The sequence below is a fragment of the Haliotis asinina genome, chromosome 4 (assembly GCF_037392515.1).
Source record: "Haliotis asinina isolate JCU_RB_2024 chromosome 4, JCU_Hal_asi_v2, whole genome shotgun sequence".
NCBI lineage: Eukaryota > Metazoa > Mollusca > Gastropoda > Lepetellida > Haliotidae > Haliotis > Haliotis asinina.
Window position 1 is genome coordinate 3455490 of NC_090283.1, and position 26973 is coordinate 3482462.

The following is a 26973-nucleotide window of genomic DNA, read 5'->3' on the forward strand; positions in this document are numbered from 1 at the left end:
GGGTCGGTAGGTTGAGCTGGATGCCACATGTGGCAAGAATGGCAATTTCGGCAAGCAATTTCAAACAAACATCGCACCTAGCAACACTCTGCAAGACCAACACTAGGAGTGAGACCTTCCACATCACCTGCGCTACATTTACCTCAATAACTGCATCCCGTGGAATCCGCCTTAATATGCACATCAAACACCAGCCATGATGGAATTGTGTATTGACTAAGTACAGACACCGGATAAGGTCATTAGTAGACATTGATGGATTGTTGGCGGCGAAACCATTGTCAGTTCACATTCCATTAAGACACAGACCTTAAACTCAAACTTCTTCATCTGCCATTTGGAAGTGATTATAGAAATGTGAAAATACAATTTTGTAAGTTTTACATGTCTGTTTTCTGTTTTATGTAATCAAACGGCAGCATCTTAAGTACAAACTGAAATTTTCAAAAGCCCTAAAAAAAAACTCAAGCAGAATTGCACAAATTATTTTCAAAACAATTGATTCCCATGTCAATTCAAAATCAGCCAGCTATCAATATTTACCATAAACAACACCTTGTCAATCCTGCCTACTTTGCCCTTAACAGTTTTTCAACACAAAACCAGATTCTTCTAGTTCTAATGTACCAGATGACCTTGAACATGGTACCATCTAAACCAAGAATTCTTTGAATTTGCACAAGGTGCTTTTTCAGCCATTTGATAAGAAGGTTGCATAGCTACGCTACCTTTAGACAGGAGTCCCTGCAGCAACTATGTGCAACACTGACCCGAACATGAAAGACAGACGCAGACAATTGAACACATGCAGTGCACCCAGAAAGGTCAACAGGTCCAAATCAACACTTGCTAGAAAATATCCCGGCCAAGAAATTCAGGCACTCTACCATAGCTTAGCACAGCATTACGTTGTCATTGTAAATATTTAGTCCTCTAAAACAACTCATTGTGGAGCCTGATCACGTCATGTGTTCTTCACCAGGTGTTGGTCAGACATTGGGGGCGAAAATTCTCTACATTATCAAGAAAAACAGCTGTGTTTGATTCCAAACATTGTTCTCTGTGCATGGACACACATCTGTGAGGTAGCCATGTTTAACCTACTGGTAGCCGACTACTTATCAACTAATTCATCTCACATATTCTTTACATAATACTTTAAATGATTTGAGAAAAGGTCACATTTTTACAAAGAACTATATCCAGTACCGTCTCAAGCAAACAAAATTGAACCCTTGAAACTGACTTAGTACCTAGCTAAGTGCACTGCATTACTGTGGTGTGATCCGTGACAGCAACACAATGAGCCAAGGCAAGTCAACATGGCGGCCATTATTCCAAACCACCAGAACCCCATATTAACTTTTAAGTCACAGGCAACATACCTAGAGCCAACGACAGACTTAGAGTAAGGTCTTGGAGTATCACAATGGTCAAGGCCAGGTGTCATTAACACACACAAGGCAGGGATGGAGGTTATTCACCAACAAAACCAGTGCTATTGTCCATGCTACTTCAATACCTTCCTCTCACCTCAACTAAATGATCCACCAGACAAGAATTTTTACTATCTTCCCTTACAAAATAGTCTCCCTCCAGGTAAGGGGGACCAATTGATTGTCAGTCGATCGACGTCAAATATTAATAAAGACTCACAGACTCAGTGTGTTGTCAAACATTACAGCTTTGAAACAGCAAATTAGGGATGTGACAGGATTAGGTACATATTTTTGATGGTCTGGAGCTTCTAAAATGGACCTAACTCCATTTAGCTGAGCTCTGTCCAAGTAGACATGAGGGAGAATTACAATACTACTGGTATGAGGGGAGATATGGTGGCATGGATTAGTGGGACACTGGCATGTTCCTGTCAGGGGTACAAGGTCACATGCCTTGAGCAACAATTGAGACAATGATTTTCTTATTCAGGTGACAAAATTTCAAGGTGGCAATTGTGATGTGTGTTGGCAAACCAGCTGACATAACAACTGATGACAAACCCTACTTCACCCTCTCACCACAAAAACTAAGTACTATAAAAACCAAAAATCTCTTTAATTCTCATGCTGTATAATGACGAAGCCTCATTCGTTTTTATTTCTTTCAGTTATTACAACAACCTTCCACTAAAATGCTACATTCCACTTTTTTAAAAGAATTCGCTGAATCAGCCAATTCTTTACTTGATAAAAACATCCCACCAAAAAGCCATCCACTTGTAACCTTTATCAAATAAATTGAAAGTTGTTATTGAATTCATGACACAAAATCCCCAATCAAATTATCGTAACAAAACTAAGAATGTTTTTCCATGAAATCCAACATATCAGGAAACATAGCAAGGTGACCTGTAAAACCTTTGCAGAAATTCATCCAGTTTTATCAAAAACAAAGATAAACTTCTGTTTAAATGGAAACACTTGATACTCACTGCATACACACCAATCTGTCCCTGATTCCAAAGAGATCTACCTCTGTGAGACAGTCCACCATGCAGACAACTGTTGCAAACTTGATGTTGCAGTAAGTGAATACAAGGGAACACAATGTGAGCCTTGATCTATTTCCACAGTGCTACCTCATCTATCTAGACGCTCTACAATGGGTAGCAGTAACAGTCTTTGTCCAGGGTAGAATATAGCAACCTATGCTTGCTATAAAAAGCGACTATGCTTGTTGTAAGAGGCGACTAACGGGATTGTGTGGTCAGACTCACTGACCTGGTTGACCCGTCATCGGTTCCCAATTGCACAGACTGATACTCAAGCTGTTGATCACTGGAATGTCTAGTCCAGACTCAATTATTTACAGACCGCTGCCATACAGCTGGAATATTGGTGAGTGCAGCATAAAACTAAACTCACTCTTCCACTCACATTGGGTAGGGGTAACAGTCATCAACTGTAGACTCAGAACGGAAGTCTGTTGTTGAAAATCAAAGACAATATAATCATTTATGTGAGATATTGGCCTGCTTTCTGCTTATCAACAAGGTTCTTGTTTGTATAATGCTTTTCTCACCATGATTCCTTATCTTTCTTAGAAGCAAATAAATAATCAAGTTTAAACCTGACAACCCACTGATTGGTATCATGAACATCCAACTACAGGTCACCGAGTCAGACCATGGGATACACTAAGTTAGGAACTGCAACCAGCACAGGTCACCGAGTCAGACCATGGGATACACTAAGTTAGCTACTGCAGCCAGCACAGGTCACCGAGTCGGACCATGGGATACACTAAGTTAGCTACTGCAACCAGCAATCTATATACACCTGTATGTCAACATTCCAGGAAGAATGCTGCAAGTATTCAGTGTATTATGTCAAATCAAAAATGACCCATCTTTCATTTTATATACATTATTATTATAGGATATGTAAAATTATAGGATATTTTTATAGTGCACATATCCAGGCAGCTAGTGCTTGCTCGAAGCGCTGACATATATTTCCCTCAATCACTGGATATCATTATCAACAGCCCATCATATTATCAGTCTCAACTCCCTGAGGAGTATACAACTCTTGCTGCCTCTAGGTGCACCTAGCTATTTGTAGCAGTCTCATCCTATCGAGGTTGGAGTCTAATAACAAAGAAATCATAATACTTAAATCTTGAATAAACATGAATACTGATGAACTGATTATGCTAATCACAAAACATCTTTCAAAGGCAATTCGAAACAGTTATATCTATGCTGATTCGCCTACTTCCGAACAAAAGACCTTATTTAAAAGAAAAACATTATTAAATGAGGTTAAACTTTTTCAAATTCTTGCTGTTACTGTAAAGTAGCATATCTAAATGACTGGAAATATTAGAAATATATGTTAATCATTATCATATTAAAAATGAAAGCAACATTTCAGAGTAGATATCCCATCCAACTACCTAATAATGTGTCAGCACTAACTGACTACCATTAATTATTCAACTCTTGAAGAAAACCTTTTCAAATCCATTAGTTGAACTTTGAATCATAACAGATATTTAAGCTTTGATTTTAAAAACATTACTGTCTCCTTCAGAATTACCTCCATTAGCTGCTGATTCAAAAGCAAAGTTCAAAACACTAATGTAACCTTTGGTGCTGTTATTGGTACAAGTGTGTAGTTGAGCCAACCAAATATTAGACTAACTTCATGGATGCACAATCAGTACCGTTGCTAGGTGATGAATTATTGCTGTGAAACAAATTTCAAAACATCTCAGACTCAGTTCTCAGGTGATCCACTTTAGTGTGATTGTTTTACTTGGGTAAATCTTGGCAAGGATTGTTCGTGTGAATATATGTTCATTTAACACCACTGTGTTCAACATGGAATTGATGAAAGGCAACTTCTTAAAAAACAGGACTTGCAGACAGTTATTCTTCTTCAGCATTTGCAGGTGAAAAAAGGAAGGAGTTGAGGAGACAGAACAACGACCTCAAATGTCATTTTCTAAATGTTTATTCCGATACAAATTCCACAAACTGATTTGAAAAAAATCTGTAAACATCCTCTGTTACATAATAGAAGAAAATATGACACAATACCGATAAAAGGCATCCAAAACAACCTAGAAAAAAACCATGGTATCGTGACATCGGCACCTGTTAAATGGAAAGACAAGATCTTAAGCAAATATTATCGGAGACAAGTCAAGCCAACAGTTTAGGAAAGTCAGTGAAACTGCTTGGCTCCCTTGCTCTGCTGCCAACGTCCTCTGGGAAGACTGGAGATGGTGCTAGACAAGTCTTCCCCTGTCTGATGCCAACAGAAGGTGATATAATGGCTACAACACACTTCTTCCAGCTTTCCTAATTTGCATATTGCAGATTGGTTGTCTGTCTTCAAAAACAATGCGCCAAGGGAAAGGATTTTGAAGTTCATGAAAATTTCATTTTAGAGAATAAGTTTCCTCTGGTCCAAAATCCTCCCCAAATATTATTTTTGTTTGTCCAGCCCTTTGATCAAGGACTAAGTAAGACGCTAGACTTGTCTTGTAAAACACCTGCAAGAAATCACTTCAGTTGACTTAAAGAAACAGAGTAAAAAAATAATTGTTGAAACTTGGTGAATATTGGCATATTAACAAACATTTGCTGCACATGCCTGAAGTCTGCTGGTTACCCACAACCTTAATCTGTCTACAGTATGGACAGGTTAAGACACAACACAAGTTGCCAGGCAATCTGCGGCTGTGGTCAATCCCCACCTGGCATGAAACAGTAACCCGCAGTATTACTACAACCATGGTATTTCGTCTTCGGTTTGGTATTCCTTACTACAATCCAAAAATATGTGATATGTGATCATAGAATAACATTTCTGCTAATTCCTATTAACGACAATTTTGGGGGTTTTTTTTCCATGTTATTAAACAATGTTAAGTTTGACTGTTGTCAACGTTCTGCATTAAGATGATATTTCATATACCAAACAAAAACAGACTGAACAAACAATATGTACCATACCATACCGTGTACCATCTCCCACCAATCCCCACTGTCACAAGTCAAGACAAACCAACTGTTTCTGATAGACGTCATATTCCTGTGACATAATGTCAAACTAAACTAGGGTCCCTTTTTCAGCATTTGAATGCATTGTAGCTAGCATACACTACATAAATTCAACATTTAACAAATAACATAAATACACTGTGATTATCAAAACAAGTCTAATATTTGCTTGATAAATCATTCATAACATGGTGAAGTCAGCAGTGTTAAGGAATAAATTGCTGGCAAATATAAATCAGCTAAACAATTGGGATGTAGGTAACTCAAGTTAGCACATTATATTCCTTGCAGAAACAACCTTCCATAGAGGCAATAGCTTTAGCTCAGTAACAATATAAATCAATCGCATTAGGTTGTACCCCAAGGCACCCCTGTGACAATGCTGGCAGACAGACCTGAAGCATAGTAGGATATACACTTAAGGCCTGCTAAACACCAACACGATATCCCATCACGAATAAAGCCTACCGAAATTAACTTCGCAAGTTACAACTCTCCCAAGACTGTTCATCCAATCAAAACCCACATGTTCTTCTCGTTGACCAATCCTGCTTCAGTCTTCATGGCTGATCAGACAGGAATGGCCTCCAACGACTGTCATGCGCATGTGCTGTGAATCGTACACTTTCACCACATTGGATTTTATTGCTCGCAAGAGACTTAAAGGATCAGGATAAAAGGAATCTAACGTTTTCATGCATCTGCAAACCAAAATGAAATACGTTGCACCAAGTCGAGGCTTGACTGGGCTTTATGAAGCTAAAAATGCAGCTTCAAAGACCAGCCTCTGTGAAAGAGGATATAAACTGGAAGGCTTACCCAAGCACCATGCATTACGTTTACCTAAATGTATAGACTAAGCTGGTTCTAGAAGGGCCATGACTAATAGCCATTTAGACATGACAAAGGATGCACCAAGTATCATTGTAAATACTTCCCAGAAACTCTGTAATAGCCTTCCATACAAAGCACAATCCTTTCACAATACATTAGCTCATATTCTAAATTGAACAACCAGGGAATGTAATTTAAAATTTATCTGCACATTTTGAAATTGTCTATTAACCATGCCCACCAATTGAAATGATTTTCACAGACTTCACCTTGAACATTGTCACTAATCCACTGAAGTTCACTGTAAGTTGGGGCTGGGAGTGACTCCCAAATCATTCACAACTACTCAAGGATGTTTGTGTCAGGTCATTTCACACATGGAAGCTTCAAGAATGAATGAAGGATGAAAAAGTGGGAAAGCTCCAGGATCAATTTTCTCAAACATCATAAACAAATACAATCCTTCCACAGTTCAGATCCTTTTTCCTTCATCTGATACAGAATCTCCTGCTACAAAAATATCTGAGGGAAGCCAACAAAACTTAAATCACTCTGGCCAATGAGCAATGAATTCTATCCCAAAAAATGACAAAAAATAGGAAACAAAATGAGCATGCATAAATGGAAACAGGCATCTCTGATAACGCCAGTCATTTTAAAACAGTTATTTTTGCAAAACTTAAAAGCTGTTTCTTACTGCAAGAGTTCTGGGTTCACAACAATTCCTGATTTCCAGAGAGTCGGATGTATGAGATTATGTCAATATCAAGGGCAGTGTCCTATATGGTGAGAACCAATGTTATGTTAATCAGTGTAACACCTCCAGGTGTCACTACTGCTTGCTGCACACATACAACACTGAGGACAGGAGGATTGACACTGACAGAATATTTCAATGATGATCGCTATCACATTACAAACCTATGGGATGAGGCAACAGGCTTGAGGTCTACACTCTGACAGACCATTTCACTGATGCTACACTCTTACAGACCATTTCACTGATGATCGCTGTCACATTACAAACCCTTTCACAGCAATTACAAGACGGTTTAACAGTGTTACCCCTCATACTTCTCACTGAAGCAAACCCCAGTAGTAGACGTCACTTTGCTGCAAGTTACAGCTGAGGAGGATCTGAGCTAACCGCATGTACTTCTGGATCTGTCTGAATTAGTTTACTCTTTTTTTCATGACACACTGAAACTGAATACAAACTGACTACCACTTGTCCACAAGACCGTGAGTACCTTGGACAGTCTGTGGAAGAAACATGCATGTAGAAGACACATCTGGGTTTGTCCAGGTTCAGTGGCAAATGAATGTTCGCGATACTAGGTGTTACACTGCTTGCATTATATCAAAATCTTGTGTCACTAAAACACTGTGTTGGTTTGGCTGAATGTTTTGGAAATAGATTGTGTTTGAACAGATGAATGATTGAGTTCAGTCTAATGCAGCTTCTAGCAATATTCCAGCAATATCATGCCAGACCTATTTCTGTATCAGGACAGTTACATGTCCAAGCAGAGTGAGTCAAGCAGAGCAGGAATTGCACCTCATCCATATGTGATCAAACATGCCAGCACCAAGGCCATATGGTCATGGAGCTTCAAAAAAATGTGCCCCAGTCATTTTCCTTGTACAATAATGCTTTAAAGTGTCCTCAAACTAACATATACAAGGAAACTACAAATGTCAGACTTCAGTGTTTAGGGACTGTAAGAATGTTCCTAACATCCCACTTGCATCTTGTTTTGTTCAGTCACAACACAATTCGGTCATGATGCCTTCATGTCCAGGATTAATGTTGCCACACTAAAGCTGGGCAAACAGCATCACAGGTTACCAAGGAGCCAAATGTTGACAATTTGTGCACTGATTATACACATGATAGAGGTCAGGAATGTTACCTTTCATTATCAACACAGGATTCTGTTCCTCATTCCCTAGCTTCACACATTTCAAAGTTTAAAAAGAAACGTTGTTATGACCTCAAGGGATTGGTATTTTTTGGACTCGGGTCTTGTGACTCAGCTCTTTAAGTGTCCACATGCATGTATGAACTAGAACTGGGGAGAATAAAATATATGTGTACTGCTTGAACCAAACATGACAACAGTGTATTGTTATGAAGTGTTTAATTGATTATATGAAGACAATGAATCAACAAGCAGGACAAAACATGACAATACACTAGTTTGGAATAGTTTCCATGGAGTGTAGAAATCCTATAAGCAGCAATGTTGGAAATAGAGAATTGATTCTGGGCACACACTGTGGAACGTCTTATATCTACCACCCCCTCAATCAGTCACTTCCTACCTAAACAGTCGACCAGGTTCTGAAATGGACACCACAGCGGCTCGTCTACTCCTAATAGTTTCTGTCTATCTGTGTCCAACGTAAAGGCTTGCATAAACCAGCACTGGTTACCTAACCCCTGCAAGAATGCACAGTAACACAGGGCCAATGTGTTCTAATCCAGGGACCGATGACTATTGCAAACTCTGTGCTTAGCATGTACCTACAGTTGTGTTACCTGCCCTATGTTTCACCATCTACAAAGATATCTTACACCTTGATGCAAGGGGCTGGCCAGGTAATGTGTTCAATATGCACCCTTCACTTCTGTTACACAGCTTATACATGTAACAACAGTGTCAAGTAAGGCACCGTTACTCCTGCTGACTGTTTGTTCATGATGCTCGTTCATTTAGATGGTGTAGCAAGCTCTACACAGACAACTATTGTTGAAAATACTTATCTAACAACAAACTGAAAGCAGATGAAACTAATAAAAACAATATTTTGTCTTCAGATGGCATTATCAATTTCTAAGCAATACAAAATGAGCAATCAAGAGTGACAAAATGTGACTTTCAGCTTTACAAATCTCTGGTTTCAGATTTGCAGTTCAAATGGTCATTGTGAATCCTTTCCTCAAACACCACAAATAAAATTATAGCACCTCCAGTTCCACAATAGCACGCCAGATGGCAATGTTTGTAATCCTATCAAATTTGCTTGTGGCCAGCTGGTCTCATCATGAGGCTAATTACCTCCCCTGTGAGCCTGAATTACAGCCCTTGTGTAGGCAGTAGTGAAATCCCACTCCTGGGGGCTTCACTTACACCTTCAACTAAGATAGGGTTCATCTTGGGGGATGCCGGTATCAGGTCTCCACGTCCCACTGGACAGGATGTGTCGCCTGCTTTGATGGGGTACACCAACAAAAGGGTTAAAATAATTGTTCTGCTAGAAAGTGTAAGGACTGAAGACAAGTTGTCATATTCTCCTCGAACACAGTTAACCAAAGTGTAGATTGTCTCATTCTTAATGGAATTGTTTTCACAAGCAGATCTGTTTGATCTGTCTAAAAAATTCATTTTACAATTAGCTCTTGAAGAAGCTTCTAAAAAGGTGTAAAGGTGTAAAAAGGTGTAACGTTCCAGCACTAACACATACTTGAAAACTCCTTGACACTGAGAGAATCAGATTCCATGATCTGAAGCTTCACAAAGCTAAAACTGGATCAAATGTAGCCTTTCAAAACATTTTTCTGACTATCCACACAACAGACTATCAACACCATAGATAAAACCCTACAACTATGAGATTTCGATTAATACAAAAAAATTTCAAATTTGAATTTTCAAAGTTAAGTTGCACCTTTATGACTAGTGTCTATTACCCTTGATCCTAACCCCTCAAACTAGGGTCAATAGTTGTCAGATAACCTTCGGCCTCTCATTGTGTGACCTCAAGTTACACAATCCACCCCTTCTAATTACCTTCCCACAGTGAAGCAGTCATCCCTCGGCCTCCACCTCTCTCAACAAGGTAAAGAGGGGCATTATGCACAATTCAAAAGGTTCAAGTTTGAAAACATTCCAGTGAAATTACCATGTACGAAAAATATTCATCCTTGCGTACATCCTTTTCTCAAACACATGTCAACCCAAAAGACAACATTCATACCATTTTCCAAGTATTTACCTTGTGTTGCTCAACAAAAAAAGAGTATTTTTTACAATAACTGGTCAAAATCCATTCACAAACTTGGCATCAGACCATCAGCGAACCTGAAATTTTGTTTTTCTCAAGATCAGTACCAAAATAAAATGAGCAACAATTTGTGAGAGGTGTTGGGAGGTGTGACAGGCAAAGACGATGTGTTTGAACAAGACCGGTGTAAATCCTTTCTAAACTTCCGTATTGGAAGAGGACATCTAGGACTAATCACAAGCCGATGGAGACAGAAGGGGCAGTAAATGGCCTGGCATGTAACGAAGTTCCTAACGGGACATGTAGCTCCCCCTGTCCTCCCATCCTTACCCCAGGTCTGCAGAACACCACCACAAGACAAGCATTTCAACTATCAACACAATTCTCCCCAAGGCCGACTGATCCTAGGGACACAGAGATTTACTGACAGATTTGCAAACCTTGGCTACCACCACTCAATGGCCAGGCTTCTCCCAACAATAAATATTCCTTCCTACTTGCCCCCTGAAAAATCTAGAACAACCTCACACATTTGGTGGCCATGATAAAATGTCACCATAAGTGGGCACTTACGGGAATGTTTGATGGTTGTTTTTTACAATTTACATTTCATCAATACTTCTCATTCACTGAAATAAGAGAACATTTGAAGTTCACACTCACACATCCAGAACAAATGTATTTTTTACTGATGTACCTGGAAATTACACTGATCGTGGGAATGAAACAATACCTTGGATACAATGACACTTGTCTTTATGGCATGACTTGATCTAATTTGATCAGAACAATACAATAGAACTTTGCAAAAACTAATTCCGGCACTGTGGAATGGTAGTAATTAGATTTCTGCTTCAAAAGCAAACTTGTGTTGTCTACCTGTCAACTGTTCATGATGTTACACCAGGCCGAGGTGTGTAGTAATATATCCTTTAAGAGTAAAGCAGGTCTGGCATGGAGGTTGTAAGGAGTATAATTTCTGGAGTAACTTCACCTTGAGCAATATCAACACTGTCTCCTAATATCACAGTAAATCTCAAAATATGAAAACAATATTTGTGGTCATTTCTACGAGAAAAGTCATTTATCCATTTAGCTTGAAGAAACAAGATCAACATACCTACGTACACAGCCATGTTTTATTATGCTAACGATAACAAACTCTTACCAAGTGGCTTATTTTCTTTGGAAAGCAAAAGAATTGACATAAATGCTAGCGGAGGCAAGTAACATTGATCTAGCACGGAAAGCATCCTTCACAGTGTAAAGGCAACTCGTGCACCACTTCAAGACATGGCACGGTGCCGTGATATTCACTTGGAATAGTCGTGCCCATTGAGCGTATCTACCTCTCATTCGCACCAAGATTCCTTCGGGGAAACACAAATACTTTTGCACAATAATAGTGTGAATTGACATATGTTTTAGTGTATACCCTGCACCCCAGTAGGACTTTCTCCCTGGTTACCGCTGTTTAAGGTTGTTGAGACAGAGAATCTGTATACAAAGTATCCAGGACACAAATCTCAGTCCAACTTTTACAAGTTTTCAGGAACCTTGACCACATTCTCACAAACTGACGAGGAAGCGATGATGGAAGTTAAAAGTCTTGTTAAAGTTAAAAGTTAAATTTGAATTTTATTTGAAAAATTCAGTTAAATTATTATAGAATCTGCACATGATCCAAAAGCAGTTTTACTATTCAAGATATTCTCCATTATTTCTAGTTCAACATTTTTAAACAAAAATGAAGAAAAGAATTGAAGTTTAACAAAGAACAGCAAAACTTCAATTATCTTCTCTTCCCTGAAATCTGACACATAATTGCAAGTCAGTGACAGAAAATGTTCTCGGCCATGGAGGGCACGTATTTTAGAACTACACTCCCATTACGCAGCGCTTCTCAATGTGTCATGCATGCGGCCCCTCGATGGCTGCAGCAGCAGCAGCAGCATAACCCAGCCCCTGAAGCAGCAGCAGCAGCAGCAGCTCCCATCTCAGGCTGTATTCACAACGATCATAAAACAATCCAAGCACGAAAACTTATTGAAGCAAATCACCACTGTAGAGGAGCCCATGGTTATAAGTGCAGGCTAGTCACCAGAGACAAGGGAGAGTTAGTTGGTCTGGGAGATGGGAGGGACAGGCAGCATGGGAGGGGGGAGTATGGGGTGAATGGTCTTAAGTCATGAAATAAGTGATGAATACACAACCGCCATGAGAAAGGAATGAGATCTGCATTTTTTTTAAAGACAATACATGTACTGACATTGTTTGAAAAGCAATGAAGACAATTATCTAAAGAAAATCCTGTCACCAGTCAGATGCCCAAATAAAGAGGAACTGTATGAGTTCTAACATGGCCACATCATGAAACATGTAAGACAGACACAAGAGCCTGGCCATGGGAAACAAAAGGAAAATAGGATGAGTGACACTCAGGACTGTACACAACCATCTATCGTGCGACACCCAGGACTGTATGCTACCATCTATCGTGTGACACCCAGGACTGTATGCTACCATCTATCGTGTGACACCCAGGACTGTATGCTACCATCTATCGTGCGACACCCAGGACTGTTTGCTACCTTCTATCGTGCGACACCCAGGACTGTTTGCTACCATCTATCGTGTGACACCCAGGACTGTATGCTACCATCTATCGTGTGACACCCAAGACTGTTTGCTACCATCTATCGTGTGACACTCAGGACTGTTTGCCACCATCTATCGTGTGACACCCAGGACTGTTTGCTACCATCTATCGTGTGACACCCAGGACTGTTTGCTACCATCTATTGTGTGACACTCAGGACTGTTTGCTACCATCTATCGTGTGACACTCAGGACTGTATGCTACCATCTATCGTGGGACTCGCAGGACTGTACGCTACCATCTATCGTGCGACACCCAGGACTGTATGCCACCATCTATCGTGTGACACCCAGGACTGTATGCTACCATCTATTGTGTGACACCCAGGACTGTATGCTACTATTGTGGAACACTTTGCATCTTAGGATCTTAGTATGTATGCTACCATCTATCGTGGGACTCCCAGGACTGTACGCTACCATCTATCGTGCGACACCCAGGACTGTATGCTACCATCTATCGTGTGACACCCAGGACTGTATGCTACCATCTATTGTGTGACACCCAGGACTGTATGCTACTATTGTGGAACACTTTGCATCTTAGGATCTTAGTATGTTACTATGCGTTTCCATGTATCCCACCCTGTTACGATCAATGTTACCATGTATCTTAGCTTGTTACCATGTATGTTACCACATAACATCACTCAAAAGCAATCCATGAGATGTGATCTCAAGTGTACAGTGATTGCTATCCCTCTGGGAGGCCTACATTTAAGTGAAGATGGTCAAAAGATTATTCTACCTGAGGAGCAGTCGATGCATGACAAGCTAAGCCCTCCCTTATGATTCGACACTGAGATTCAAATGACTGGGTTGTGAGGTACAGAACAAGCTGACCGAGCCTGCATGTGGAAGAGGCTGGTTGCACAACCTGGTATCTGGAGACCAGAAAACAGGCAACAACCTCTTCATTAAACTCCAGCTCACAATCAGCAATATAACAAAGGTAAATCTCTAATCAAAGAAGCGATGGAAGAGTCTAGACAAGCTTTAGTCTAGATCAAGTGTTGAATTTATCTCAAACATCACAGCATAGCAGATGCTATGGATTGTAACGGGAGGCCACAACTCAAGCAGCAACTGGTCTTGTTTCTCACAGTACAACGACCATAAAAAGCAAAAGTAATAAAAGTACAGCCTTTTCATGGAGAGTATGGGCTAGAGATTGAGACCAATGTTGAACTTGTTCTTATGAAGAGTCTCAAGCCTTCCCTCTGGCCCACCAAGGAAGCAAAGTAAAAAGATAACTGCAAAGCCAGGTCTGGGTATGTCCTGTACTGCCTGTTGCCTCCCTGCCTGCTGCCTGCAGTTGTAAGTGATTCCTGGGCACACTAGGCCACAGGTCAGGGAGAAGGATGGATGCACAAGGCAAAACATGCTACAGAAAATAAATCAGTTCACTTTCCTACGTGTTGATATGATCCCATGTTCAAGTACATAGCTTAGCTAAAGGTAAGCACATCTGTGGTGTAAATGTGAAAGTGGTGTACCATACGAAAAAAGTAAAGGGTAGGATGTGAGACAGGCACAGGTGAGTTCGTCATCAGGATGGAGGGTGGGTGGCACACACTATCAGCAGATGATCTGTACTACAACAGTCTTTCCGCGGAAGAGCATTAGATTTCATGAGTGAGTGAGTTTAATTTACATAGCTTTTACAATATTCCAACAATATGGTGGCATGGGACACCAGATCTGGGCTTCACAAGCTGTGTTCATGTGGGAAAATAGATCATGAGAGCATGGCAGTATGAAAGATCATGGCACTGGTAGCCAGTGCTGTTAGACTCGCACATTCATGTGATTGTAGACCACTGCAGGTCATGTGACTACAAGGACGTCCACTACAGGTCACATGACTGTAAGGCAGACCACTGCAGGTCATGTGATTGTATGACAGACCACTAGAAGCCATTAAGAGATAGTAGACATGAAGGCGGAGCATTGATGCAGGGTCAGTAACCCCAGACATTGCTGTTATGGACACATCTGTAGACGGTGACCCTGACAAAGATGTCTCTGTTGCTGGGAGGATTAGGGCTGTATTGAGCTGACTGCAACTCTGGTCATGTTGCAAGAAACTGGATCTCTGGTTTGGAAACTGAGTCTATCAGGATCAACAGAGACTGTGAGCCTGTTGACAGCTCTGTCAGTTTCCACTCACTACCTAAATCCAGGATTTACCATCAAATGACAATGTGACACTCTCAATTACATACATCACCAACACAGTGACAGTCACAAGACAGCATATACAATGTTCTGCTGAGACCAGTAATCAGTTGTTTTTGTTTTCACATCTGAACAAATGGGACATCAATTTGTCATTTCCAAACACGTATGTGCAAAATATCCAAGTTTTAACCTGATGGTCACATCACAAAAGATAACACGTCAGTTACATTACCGCTGCACACCTTTCGTTGTCCTGACATAACCAGCTTCACTAAGGTTGCCCTGGAAACAAGATGGCTGAGAAAACATGCTGCAGGCCCAGCTTGTGAGACTGTCACTGTATGCTGGATGTCACCTCTCATACTACAGGTAATATTATCTGTTCACTGATGTGCAGTAATTCACTTTCAAACTGAATCACACATTCATGTCACAATATGTCAGTGGTAAAGTATTCGCTTGTTTACGCCAAATACCAGGGTTCGATTCCGCATATGTGTACAGTGTGTGAAGGTCATTTCTCACATTCCCCAGGATTAAATTGGTGGAAAAAAAAACAGAATAAAACCCAACTCACTCACTCACAATATGTCAGACAGACCAGTTCATATCTGCCATGTTCACAGATTTGCACAGGGCATAGTCTGTTTGGCTGTATTTTATTTCTAGGACATCAGGTAGTCTTGCAAAACTCACAAAAGATATTTCCAAAATTTCCAACACCATTTTGAGTGTTCTGAGATACACACTGTACATTCATTCATCATTTGTACATAAAATGCATGCATCCAGGCCAGTTTCTAGGCTACCTACCCTATGAGGCTTAACTAGTGTCAAGCACCTGATACAGACAGGATCACGTCAGACATGTAAGGTATGCTATCAGAGGACTAGGCTTGATATATACGGCATGTTAACATAGGACTATGTCAGACATATAGGATATAATAACATATATGTTTATGGGTATAAGTCTAGAGAAATGTCTTTTTGACCAGTCATCACAGGCTGCCATGATTTGACATGTTCATTCTTCATGGGCTGCACTGGGCTAGCAACATAGGCTGTTATTTCACATTCTGCTGTTGTCAAGAACTATAGGAGCACACCTTGATCTTTTACTGCCACCTCATATCACTCTAAACATACAGACCCGTGAAGGTCCCGGGGTAGAACAGGCCTTCAGCAACCCATGCTTGCCATAAAAGGTGACTATGCTTGTCGGAAGAGGCGACTAACGGGATCGGGTGGTCAGACTAGCTGACTTGGTTGACACATGTCATCGGTTCCCAATTGCTCAGGTCAGTGCTCATGTTGTTGATCACTGGATTGTCTGGTCCAGACTCGATTATTTACAGACCGTCGCCATATAGCTGGAATATTGCTAAGTGCGACGTAAAACTAAACTCACTCACTCACTCACTCTAAACATACAACGCTGCTGGAAATAAACAGTGTCTGTGTTAGTATGGTCAACCATTCCCTACTTTAGAAGAAGTAAGAACATACCAGATGATGACAAACTTTAATGTGAAGTCCAGCAGCAATGATATTGACTGTAGAAATGACCACTGCCGGATCCAGACAGCTGTGCTCAGAAGCAAGAATGGCAAAAAACCCATGGTAACAGTAATGAGGAACGTAACACTTACTGTGCAATGTGAGTTCCATTCCAGCACTTGCTGCTTGACATATCCTGTTCGTAGATGATGCCCTGACCACAGATTTCATTAGAAAGTCGATTGTAGATTCCACGTGAGTCCATTAGTTTCTTGAGGACAGTCTCCAGCTGTTCCATCAGGCTGGATGTCGGGGCCGGTCTCCGACGGGACTTGGGTTTGGACATGACGTAGCTCCTCTTTACATTATCCTTTGGAACAGATCTGGTGGTCAGGTTCTGGCAGTTCTCCATCACCTGGAACAACACACAAGTAAAACCTTGAGCAGCAGGACTTTAAAGAACCTTCTTACGTTATCCAATGGCTGCTGTTGTATATATAGAACCATGCATCACCAAAATTTTTATCCATCATCATCGTCATCATCATCATCATCATCCAGTAAATCATGACACTTGACTACGTAAACATCCACAACATACATTATAACCAAATCAAGGGTACATTTGAATTTCATCTTTGATTCCTAACAAAGAGACACAGACAATGTGACTGTTGGATATCACATGTATCATGCAGTGACATCTCTGAAAGCAGTCAAACATGATGTCATCTCACATGCAGATTACCTCCTGGGTGAAACCAAGTTAGCTGTCTCCCTGCCACCTCAACTAACCTTCAAATCACCAACACACCACAGAAAGTAACTTGTCCTGACTAATGTTCTTCTTACCCTGATTTTATGACACAATGTTTGATGTTAATGTTTACTGGACTATTTATCAAAGAATGATAAATTTCAAAGAATGATAGCACTAAATTATTACTGCTATTATTGTGAAATGTAATGGCTACATTATGAGCAGATATGAAATGATCTAAATTCACTTGCAGTCTGAAACCATAAGTGGAAATTATCTAATAGTCATGGACAAGTACGATAACATTATTTGATTGCCTGAAATGAAAACTGGCTTGTCCCAGGATTTTTGAGCCATTGAGTCTACATTGCAACATCACTTCCTGGTAAAACCAACCTTATGGAGACACTTTTTATCAGTCTACATTACACTGAACATATCAACATTTTTCACAAGGAAACATAATGTTGCTTTAAGTATTGCAATCCTATGCTGAATCGTCAAATGCTAATAGTAGTAGCTGTATGTCAGAAAGAACGTTTTAAACAGCTTGTACAAGCTGCACGACAGCCACAAGCTCTGTTGGCCCAGCATGGATCATCTGATATAAGGGATATTGACGCTGCCGTCTATTTCTGTATGACAGAGCTGCTAGATGACTGAGAAACAGGTAGATTTGAACAGCTACGTCTAGTGACATCTGATGTTGATGCCACCATTTATTTCTGTATGTCAGTGCTGCAAAGTGACTGTGGAACAGGTAGATGGGAACAGCTACGTCTAGTGACATCTGATGTTGATGCCACCATTTATTTCTGTATGTCAGTGCTGCAAAGTGACTGTGGAACAGGTAGATGGGAATTTCTACGTCAAGTGACATCTGATGTTGATGTCAACATCTATTTCTGTATGACTGTGCTACTAGGTGACTGAGGAACAGGTACATGTAAACAGCTACGTCTGGCGACATCTGATATCAACCATGTCAATGCCACCATCTGTTTCTGTATGTCAGTGCTGCCAAGTGACTGAGGAACAGGTAGGTGGTAACAACTACATCCAGCAACATCTGATACATCCTCAATATCTCCAGGGTATACGTTCCGATAAGTCTCCACTATACCCTGGACGCATCTCTGGACGGCTCTGCCCGATAAATTTATTACCTCCCTTGACTGTCGTTTGATCCAGTCAGGTGTCTACGCTGGGAAGTTGAGTGAACCAATCACAACTCACTTTCGTTTTTTTAATTATCTAACCGAGTATACTTGGCAATAGAAACCATGCAGAGGTTCTCTGGAAGAGTTACAAGGCGTTCTTGCAGTTGCGACCTCTACCTTTGTTGACACTGGCAAGCTCAGTTATAACGGCGGCCTAGCTGATTGGCTACTGTGAGAAGGTTGAGCCAGCAAAGGGAGGTAATAAATTTATCGGGCAGAGCCGTAGATGCGTCCAGGGTATAGTGGAGACTTATCAGAGCGTATACCCTGGAGATATTGAGGATGCATCTGATAGTGATACCAGGGATATTGACATCACCATCTATATTTGTATGTCAGTGCTGCCAAGTGACTGTGGAACAGGTACATGGGAACAGCTACATCTAGTGACATCTGATGTTGATGCTGCCATCTGTTTCTGTATGTCAGGGCTGTCAGGTGACAGGTAGATGGGAACAGCTACGTCTAGTGAGATCTGATGTTGATGCTGCCATCTGTTTCTGTATGTCAGTGCTGTCAGGTTACAGGTAGATGGGAACAGCTACGTCTAGTGACATCTGATGTTGATGCTGCCATCTGTTTCTGTATGTCAGGGCTGTCAGGTGACAGGTAGATGGGAACAGCTACGTCTAGTGACATCTGACATCAAGGATACTGAAGTTGGTATCTATTTCTGTATGTCAATACTGCCACGTGACTGAGAAACAGGTGGGTGTGAACAAGTATGTCTAGCAACACACAACCAGAAACATTGATAAATAACCTAATGAGCAGGCAAAGTGAAGTCAATCAATTCTTGGTCGGTAATTGAGAATGTAGTGAGGTTCAAATGTAGTGACATCGCTGTACATTCAGGACCAATCACTAATAATGTATATAGAACACTGATGTTAGTGTTTTCATCTGTGACTATAACCATTGTGTGGGTGTATCTCTCTCATATTCCTGTGTATCACTCTCATATTCTGATCTCTCAAAAAACAGACATTTTCAAACAAACCAATTTCACAAATTCAGATACAAATACATTTTAAAAGCAATTTCAAATTCAGCAAAGCAAATGTCATTATTTCTTGTCAAACCATATTTTCCGAAAAAGACAACTGACTTAATACACTCATGAAATCTATACAAATGCACTGAGGCAATTTCACCAGTCTGTACAGATACACATTGCAATCTGGCATGACCCAAGTCGGAAGATCAGGTGTGATCAGAGACAACCTTGATGCAATTTCAAACATGAAGCTAACTCAGTCGGAATAGGGTCCCATGAGCAGGGTCCAGGCATTTGGCTGTTGGTCCGAGCGTGGCGACGGTAGACTTGACATGATCACTGATTACCCCAATCAATGATCAATAATGTAAAGGTGGGCGGAATACATTTCCCTAAAAGTAGCTCAATTGAACTGTGGCCTTTCAACACTGATCAATTCAAAAATTTACTTTTTTATCCCAGACAATAATAATTAATGGAGATCTGTTTTTTTGTCGTGGAGGTTCTGTAAATAGCCTATTACTGCCTGGATAAAGTATTTTCCTCCAGCTTAGCTGTTGTAACCACCAGAAAGTGGCATGGCTGGATAGTCCACAGATGCAGGCTTCAAACAGACCTCAACCTTCTTCTCCCATGTACAAGATGGAGGTTTTTGTTCTGTAGGACTTTACATGAAACACGATTCAATTAAACACCAGCCTTTGATGGCAAGAAATATGATGACTGTTACAAACAGATCTTACAATAACAACAAAAGAAAAAGATTAGAAGATCTGGCTCCAACTTCAATCTAATCACAAACCACACACAACAGTGTTTAGATGTTTTTAGTGATGCTTCCACCTAAGATCTAATACACATCTCGGATTGAAAACGTGGTTGAAACTCTCTACCATTAGAGAACTGTTGTCCCCCTTGCATCAAACTCTAGAGCACCCCCTACCAGTGCAACCAGGGGTACTGTAAGTTCTAACATCAGGGTAACCAACAAGACACTTCTTGTTGCACACAATTTTTGGCTGTGATGTAGCTGACTATCTGGTCACAAGATATAAATAACTTATTCTTGTCAAGTGTTGCAGCAGCAGACGAGAATGAGGAATCCACGTCTAGCGTATCATCCTGGTGTTGAGACTGTCTGTAATCCTGACAATTATTGATTCAAGTAAGGAGAATGTCAAGATTAAATTGGACGACAATGTTTAGGTAATAGAAGACTTCCTACATTCTGTGGAGAGATCCGCTACAGCCAATTAACAGCTCTGGCCCCACTCCATCTTACAATCTTCATCTTACTGTCGTAAGTTCGTCCTAAAGAACATTCAAATCCACAATAGTGGCAGCTTTGAACAATAGTCATTTGGCACCCTAACCAGCAATATTAATAACTACATCATGCTGGCCTGAACATAACAGTGCAAACCTAAGGTCAACAGCATGAGCACCATTCTTGCCAGAATGTTCCAGAAACATCCACTTTATGTGACCTTTCAAATTACTTACTTACTGGTCCTTTGGATAACTTTCTTCTATGCATGTAGACAGAATCATGGCTTACAGATCAGTGAAACCTTAGCCAGATTTAATACATGCAAGTTGTTTTACAAAATACAAAGAAAAGAGTATTACCTTATTGTAAATCCTTGGTCCATCATCCATTGCTTGAAGTATTCCTTCTGAAATCTGTTCATGCATACCACTTAAAACTACTTCCAGACTGAATGTTTCCTTCATGCCGTTAGTGAGTGTTCTGACTGCTGATATAAGATCATCCCAAGCCGGGCTTATTTCTGACTCAGTTGCCAGACAGCCTCCAATAACATTCAAGCAGAAACCATGGCAAGGCTTAGCATCGACATATCCCTGACAATGTGAGCAGTATTGCAACCGTGTTGCAGCTTCTAGACAATTGTAATCAAACTTGATATGATCCGTGGAATTAATGGCTTCTGTGATCACAGACAAGGCATTGACAAATGCCCGTGCTCTTTGAAAAGCTTGGACAATCTTGCGGGCAAGATGTTTAGGGACATTGCCAAATGGCTGGACATCTTCCTCAGCCTGCAGCAAACAGCTGCGGTAGTGGTCATCGTAGCGGATGACAGTGGGGTCACTGAGGATGAAGTAGAAGACAGATGGGAATAGTTCGGTGAAGAAGGTTTGGACTGAGTCCTGAAGGTTGACATGCTGGCGCCGGGCATACTGCTCCATATCCAGGAAGAAGTCGCTGACAGTGCCGTGGTGCTCATTCCATGGGATGTTGTGGACTCGGGTGAGGATGACGGCGGTCCGGTTCTGTGCCTCCTCCAGTATATCAAGTATCCTCTCTGTAAAAACACAAAACACAGTTATAGAAATACAATGAGACATGATAGCAGTAACATGTTCTGGTAATGTTCTGGTAACAGACCATCCAGGACACAAGTACAGCACAAGAAAGGACATTTCAGTACAGCCATTCAGTCTGTATTGAGATAATACTTTGTTTTACCTCAGTACACTAAAAAGTACAAAATACACAACTACAATTACCTTGATGAAACTTGTGACAATTAAATATGCAACCACACGCTCAAACACCTATTTTTCCCAACCCATAGTGGGCCTTTAAAAGGCAGAGTGAAAAATGAAATATACAATTAAAAAAAAATTGTAAAGTAGATCCCCATGCACAGTTAAGTAGCCTGACATTTATTTGAAACAGAAATGTGAAACGGATTGTTGTTTAGGGAGCACGTCAATGCGTGCAGATATATCAGAGCTGGTGCCCCCAAGGTTTCCGATGTACTCCACATGACCTGCCTTGCCAAGTATGGAAAGTGAAATAATACAAGAGATCAAAAGTCATTCATAGCAGACACACCATGTTTTGACATATATCACATAACGGACATTGTGGTTAGAGAGAACTGTTCTGTTGGAACTCAGCAGGGGGACTAAGTGGCAGAAAACCAGCAGTTTAGAACGTCGCTTTGACAGCCTCTTCCTCTGCCCTAAATGTCAGTGCATTGGCAACATAGTAAGGGGACAGGCATTGAGTAATACTGGGAGTAGGGTTGTGTTCTTAAGGATGTATTTTTCTACTAGTGCTGTGAATAAAGGGGAATATCAAGTGTGAGGGTGGATATCAAGGGGTGGGGAAGAATATTAGGGGTAGGGAAGTACTGTAAATCACGATATTTTTGCGAGTGGCAACCAAAAGACGTTTGTACATAATATTTTTGCGACTTACCTAATTCTCAAAACATACTTTAGTTTGACAGTTTCAAAGCTTACTTGCATCTGAAAGTTTTATCTCAGGTAAATCCAATCACATATTAAAATTTGCCGCTAATCTTGAACACCATTCAGTGGAGTACTTCTGCATGTATGCAATCAGTGATGTTTTCCTGATGAAGGACCAGTTTAGTCAGCGTCGGAGAAGCTGTTGATCTCCAGGTAAGTGTCACTGAAACCTATTCACGCCCGCTGGATGGTCTTGGCCTTTCAAACAGTCTCGAAGAAATGTGTGTTGCGTGGTTGGTGCCTGTCTGGACTATCGGACGTACTGATTGAGTGACTTTTGTTCAGGTATCCATTGTTTGACATGTGACACACATGTGACAAGTAATTAGTCATTCTTCACGTTGTTGCTTAATATATGTGTTGTCTAGATTACATTTTCTATTGTTAATTATAAGAACTGGTGAATAATAAAGCAAAGATAGGACAGGTCGTTTGCTGACTATTAATTGCATTCTACCAGCAAATTGCGTCATAATATTTTTGCGAGCTCGAGTCATTCGCAATTTGCGCAAAAATATCATGCTCACAAAAATTTGATGATTTACAGTATATGAGGAAAGGGGCGAGATATACTGGCGGTGGTGGGTGAGGGTGTGGGTGAGGGTGAGGGTAGGGGTGGGGGTAGGGGTGAGGGTGGTAGTGTTCAGATGAGATAGGACAGGATAAGTGCAACTTCTTACCAGTCCATGTGAGTAAGTCAATAATGAGAGGATAGTCCAGCTATGTACATTAATTGTTAACACAAGACATGCAGCTGTACTTAGAACCAGGAAAAACATTCTCCTCATTTACAGATCCAAATGACAGCACTCCACCTGGGAACCATATACAGCCACATACAGTTGAACACAGGTTCACATAAAAACTGCCATCACAACTACCACATCCTCAACACAGGTTCACATAAAAACTGCCATCACAACTACCACATCCTCAACACAAAGACTTCTACCAGACAGCACCCAGCCAACCTTTTCCCTCTTCACCTGAAGTGCATGGAGACCAGCCAGTACCAAGAAAACCTAAATCTGCTTAAATGTTCCTTTGAAAGCGTAATTTCAGATAACACAGAGCTGACATAACATGTATACAGTTGTCATCTATCATATCCATGTAGATCACTTATTAATGAAGATAACCATAAACCCATTCTGACGACTATTATCTAAATTAAATTCTCTGAATTCTCTAACATTTCCAAGCCATCACTATCTGAAAATGTTCCTCCACTCCTCAGATTATTATGCTGTGCTATTTGTAACAAGTGCTTCAGTGTGCATGAAATCATGTACGGCCAAGATACCAGAGGTTACTAACAAGTGCTGTCTGACGAATACTGTAAGCTGATCATGGCAGCCAAAACCCTTCATATGAATATTTAGGCAATAACCAAAGGAGCTAGCCAAGTTAATCCACACTTTAGATATCCACTTTGGTGCATCACCAACATACTCTCAGCTGACTACAGAACCAAGAGGGCACAAAGCATGGGTGTGTAACTGATGATGGTGACACCTCATCCTGTGTACAGGGCAACCTTCAGGTCAAGAAGTACTTCATGCGGCACCTCGTCTTTGTACCTCATCCTGTGTACAGGTCAACCTTCAGGTGAAGGAGTACTGGATGTGGCACCTCGTCCTGTGTACAAGTCAACCTTCAGGTGAAGGAATTCTGGATGTAGCACCAGTTATGGTAACTTCATCCTGAGGAGCTTCCAGGTCCACCAATCTGATCCTCAACGAAGAACATGAAAGGCCACTTGACATTCTTGGAGGTATGCCTCTGTTCACCCAGCAGTGACCGGGTGCACTGCAGTATGTTTGTAGTGTGGCTATTCAGGAAGTTTGGGTTGTGTACTCCTAAGGGAGCTGAGAATCAAGATCAACAACATACACAGTGTAATAATCTATTTGTTTTTGTGTGGCTTTGGCAGCTAAAACTCAAGCACAGTTGACAGGTGTCCAGAGTATAGTAATGTGTCTGTGAGAGAACATGAGAATCCTGTGACACCCATATTTCATCTACATGTCACCTTGTGTCTGAAGCCCACTCCAAGCTACTGCTCCTCATGCATTACTCCAGAAAAAAATTTCCAGTCTGCAGACCCGACACAAGGACAAAATACTATCTGATAATACACATAAAATATAATATTTACCCTCACTGGGATAGAATTAGTGTTTAAAGTTTCATGGACTGGTACAATCAGTTTAGAAATGTTAATAGTCATCATTATCAATTCACATGTTCAAAAATAACTCCCAACTTTCAATCTCTTTGCCAATGAGAAAATTGAAGTCATAAACATCAAAGTTTGATATCCTTCCTGTTTGCAAACATCCAAACATCAAGTTCTGAACATCAATGAAGCAGTCGAGGCCCAAGTGGACACTACAGTGTGACAGTGGAGAGCTACATCATAAATGATGTTCCATGATGTTGTAACTACTTTGACCTGTCTGGGTCACTAATACAACAATGTAGTATATTACACCTTCAGTCCAATCTACACCAAATTACACTAATTGCCGCTAGTGAATCAGACAGAAATGTGTCCGTCTGACCCGCAGTATGATGTCACATACTCCCGATCTTGTCAGATCCTGTACACAGTTTGTGCCGGTAGGGGTCACTGATGTAGTCACCCCCCAATCCAATTAGCCGCTGGGGGCATGAGGATCGGCAATTGCAAAATTGATTTCCGTCTATAGATCATTGTCGGTTTCAACTGGGATACTTACAGCACTGGGCATGAATCATTGATGGAGGGACTTTGGCTATTTACGCCTGACTGGCTAGAACGATGATCGGCATCGCACAGGGGGAGGAGATCCCTGGTATTCAGACAGTTAATGCACAGCACAGATTTCACCTTGTTAGGAGGTTAGGAGGGTTGATGAGCACAGAGGATGGGGACAGACCCACTGTAACTGAGTAACTCATTAAGCTTCAGAGTTACACATCCTGGCTATTTGGCTACTGGCTACTTAGCTGTGGAAACAAGGAATTAGGGGACTGGTACATGCTGAGGCTCTGACCACCTATCATTCCACAGCCTAACCAAGTTTTATATTCCCTGATACAATACTGCACTGATTCCTGAATGGACATTAGATGCATATGGACATCAATTGATGGACTATGTTCAGTCTACTCTAAGCAGATCCTCAAAGATGTGTACATGGTCAAATAAACATACCATACATGGAGAAGCATAACAAGCAACTGAGCAACGTCATCATGAATACTACGTGATACAGTACTGCAAGCAGAAACATGAAACTGATCCAGACAAGATCGAAGGATCAAATCATGTACTGATGTACTGGGATGGAAATCCATCAACTTATTAATCACTTTGACATATTAAGTCTATTATCAGTCTATGTATGTCCAGCAAGTTTGTCCGTGTATTAACTCCCCAACATAATATCACAGTGATATGAGATCGTATTTCAGGTGCAGCTAAACCAGTCATGCACAACATCCTACACCTCCCCACACCCACAAACAACGGAATCAGAGGAAATGTGAGCCACGTCTTTCACAAATTATGTGTCACTTGCACGAAAGATACAGCACGAAACACACAACACCAAAGGCACAGCCCTGCAACACACACTGATGATATGCGGCACGCATATGAAAACATGCACATGCTTGCAAGTGTGAAACTCACACAGGCATAGAACAAAAACGTAGCTGAAAAAACAGCAGAAATGAATTAACAATGGCAATCACTTGGCACTCCTTGCTTTGAAGACCGGTCCTCCGGGGAGCTATATACAAGTGATGAAATATGAATATCGTCAGTTCCCGTCATAGATTTCATTACAATCCAAGATGACTTCGGGCCAAGTTAGATGTTTGATGACAGACTGCAATCAATGGCATCTTGGTTTGACAATAGGGGATTTACATCCCAGACCTGGCAACTTATCCGAATTGTATTGAGATTCAGTCGTCTGTGTAGCAACTCACTTCATTTGTGTGAATAATTTACATGTACTTTGGACCA

At 40.9% G+C, this 26973-nt stretch overlaps 1 protein-coding gene across 1 annotated transcript in view; it reads right to left on the reverse strand.

The window, feature by feature from the left end:
• LOC137281207 (glypican-5-like) overlaps positions 1-26973 on the reverse strand; it is a 91823-nt gene that overhangs the window by 32873 nt on the left and 31977 nt on the right. Inside the window, exons 3-4 of the mRNA XM_067812329.1 lie at positions 21300-21997; positions 16846-17108 (exon numbers count right to left, since the gene is read on the reverse strand). Coding sequence (XP_067668430.1) covers positions 16846-17108; positions 21300-21997 — 961 coding nt within the window. The remainder of the gene's footprint in view (positions 1-16845; positions 17109-21299; positions 21998-26973) is intronic.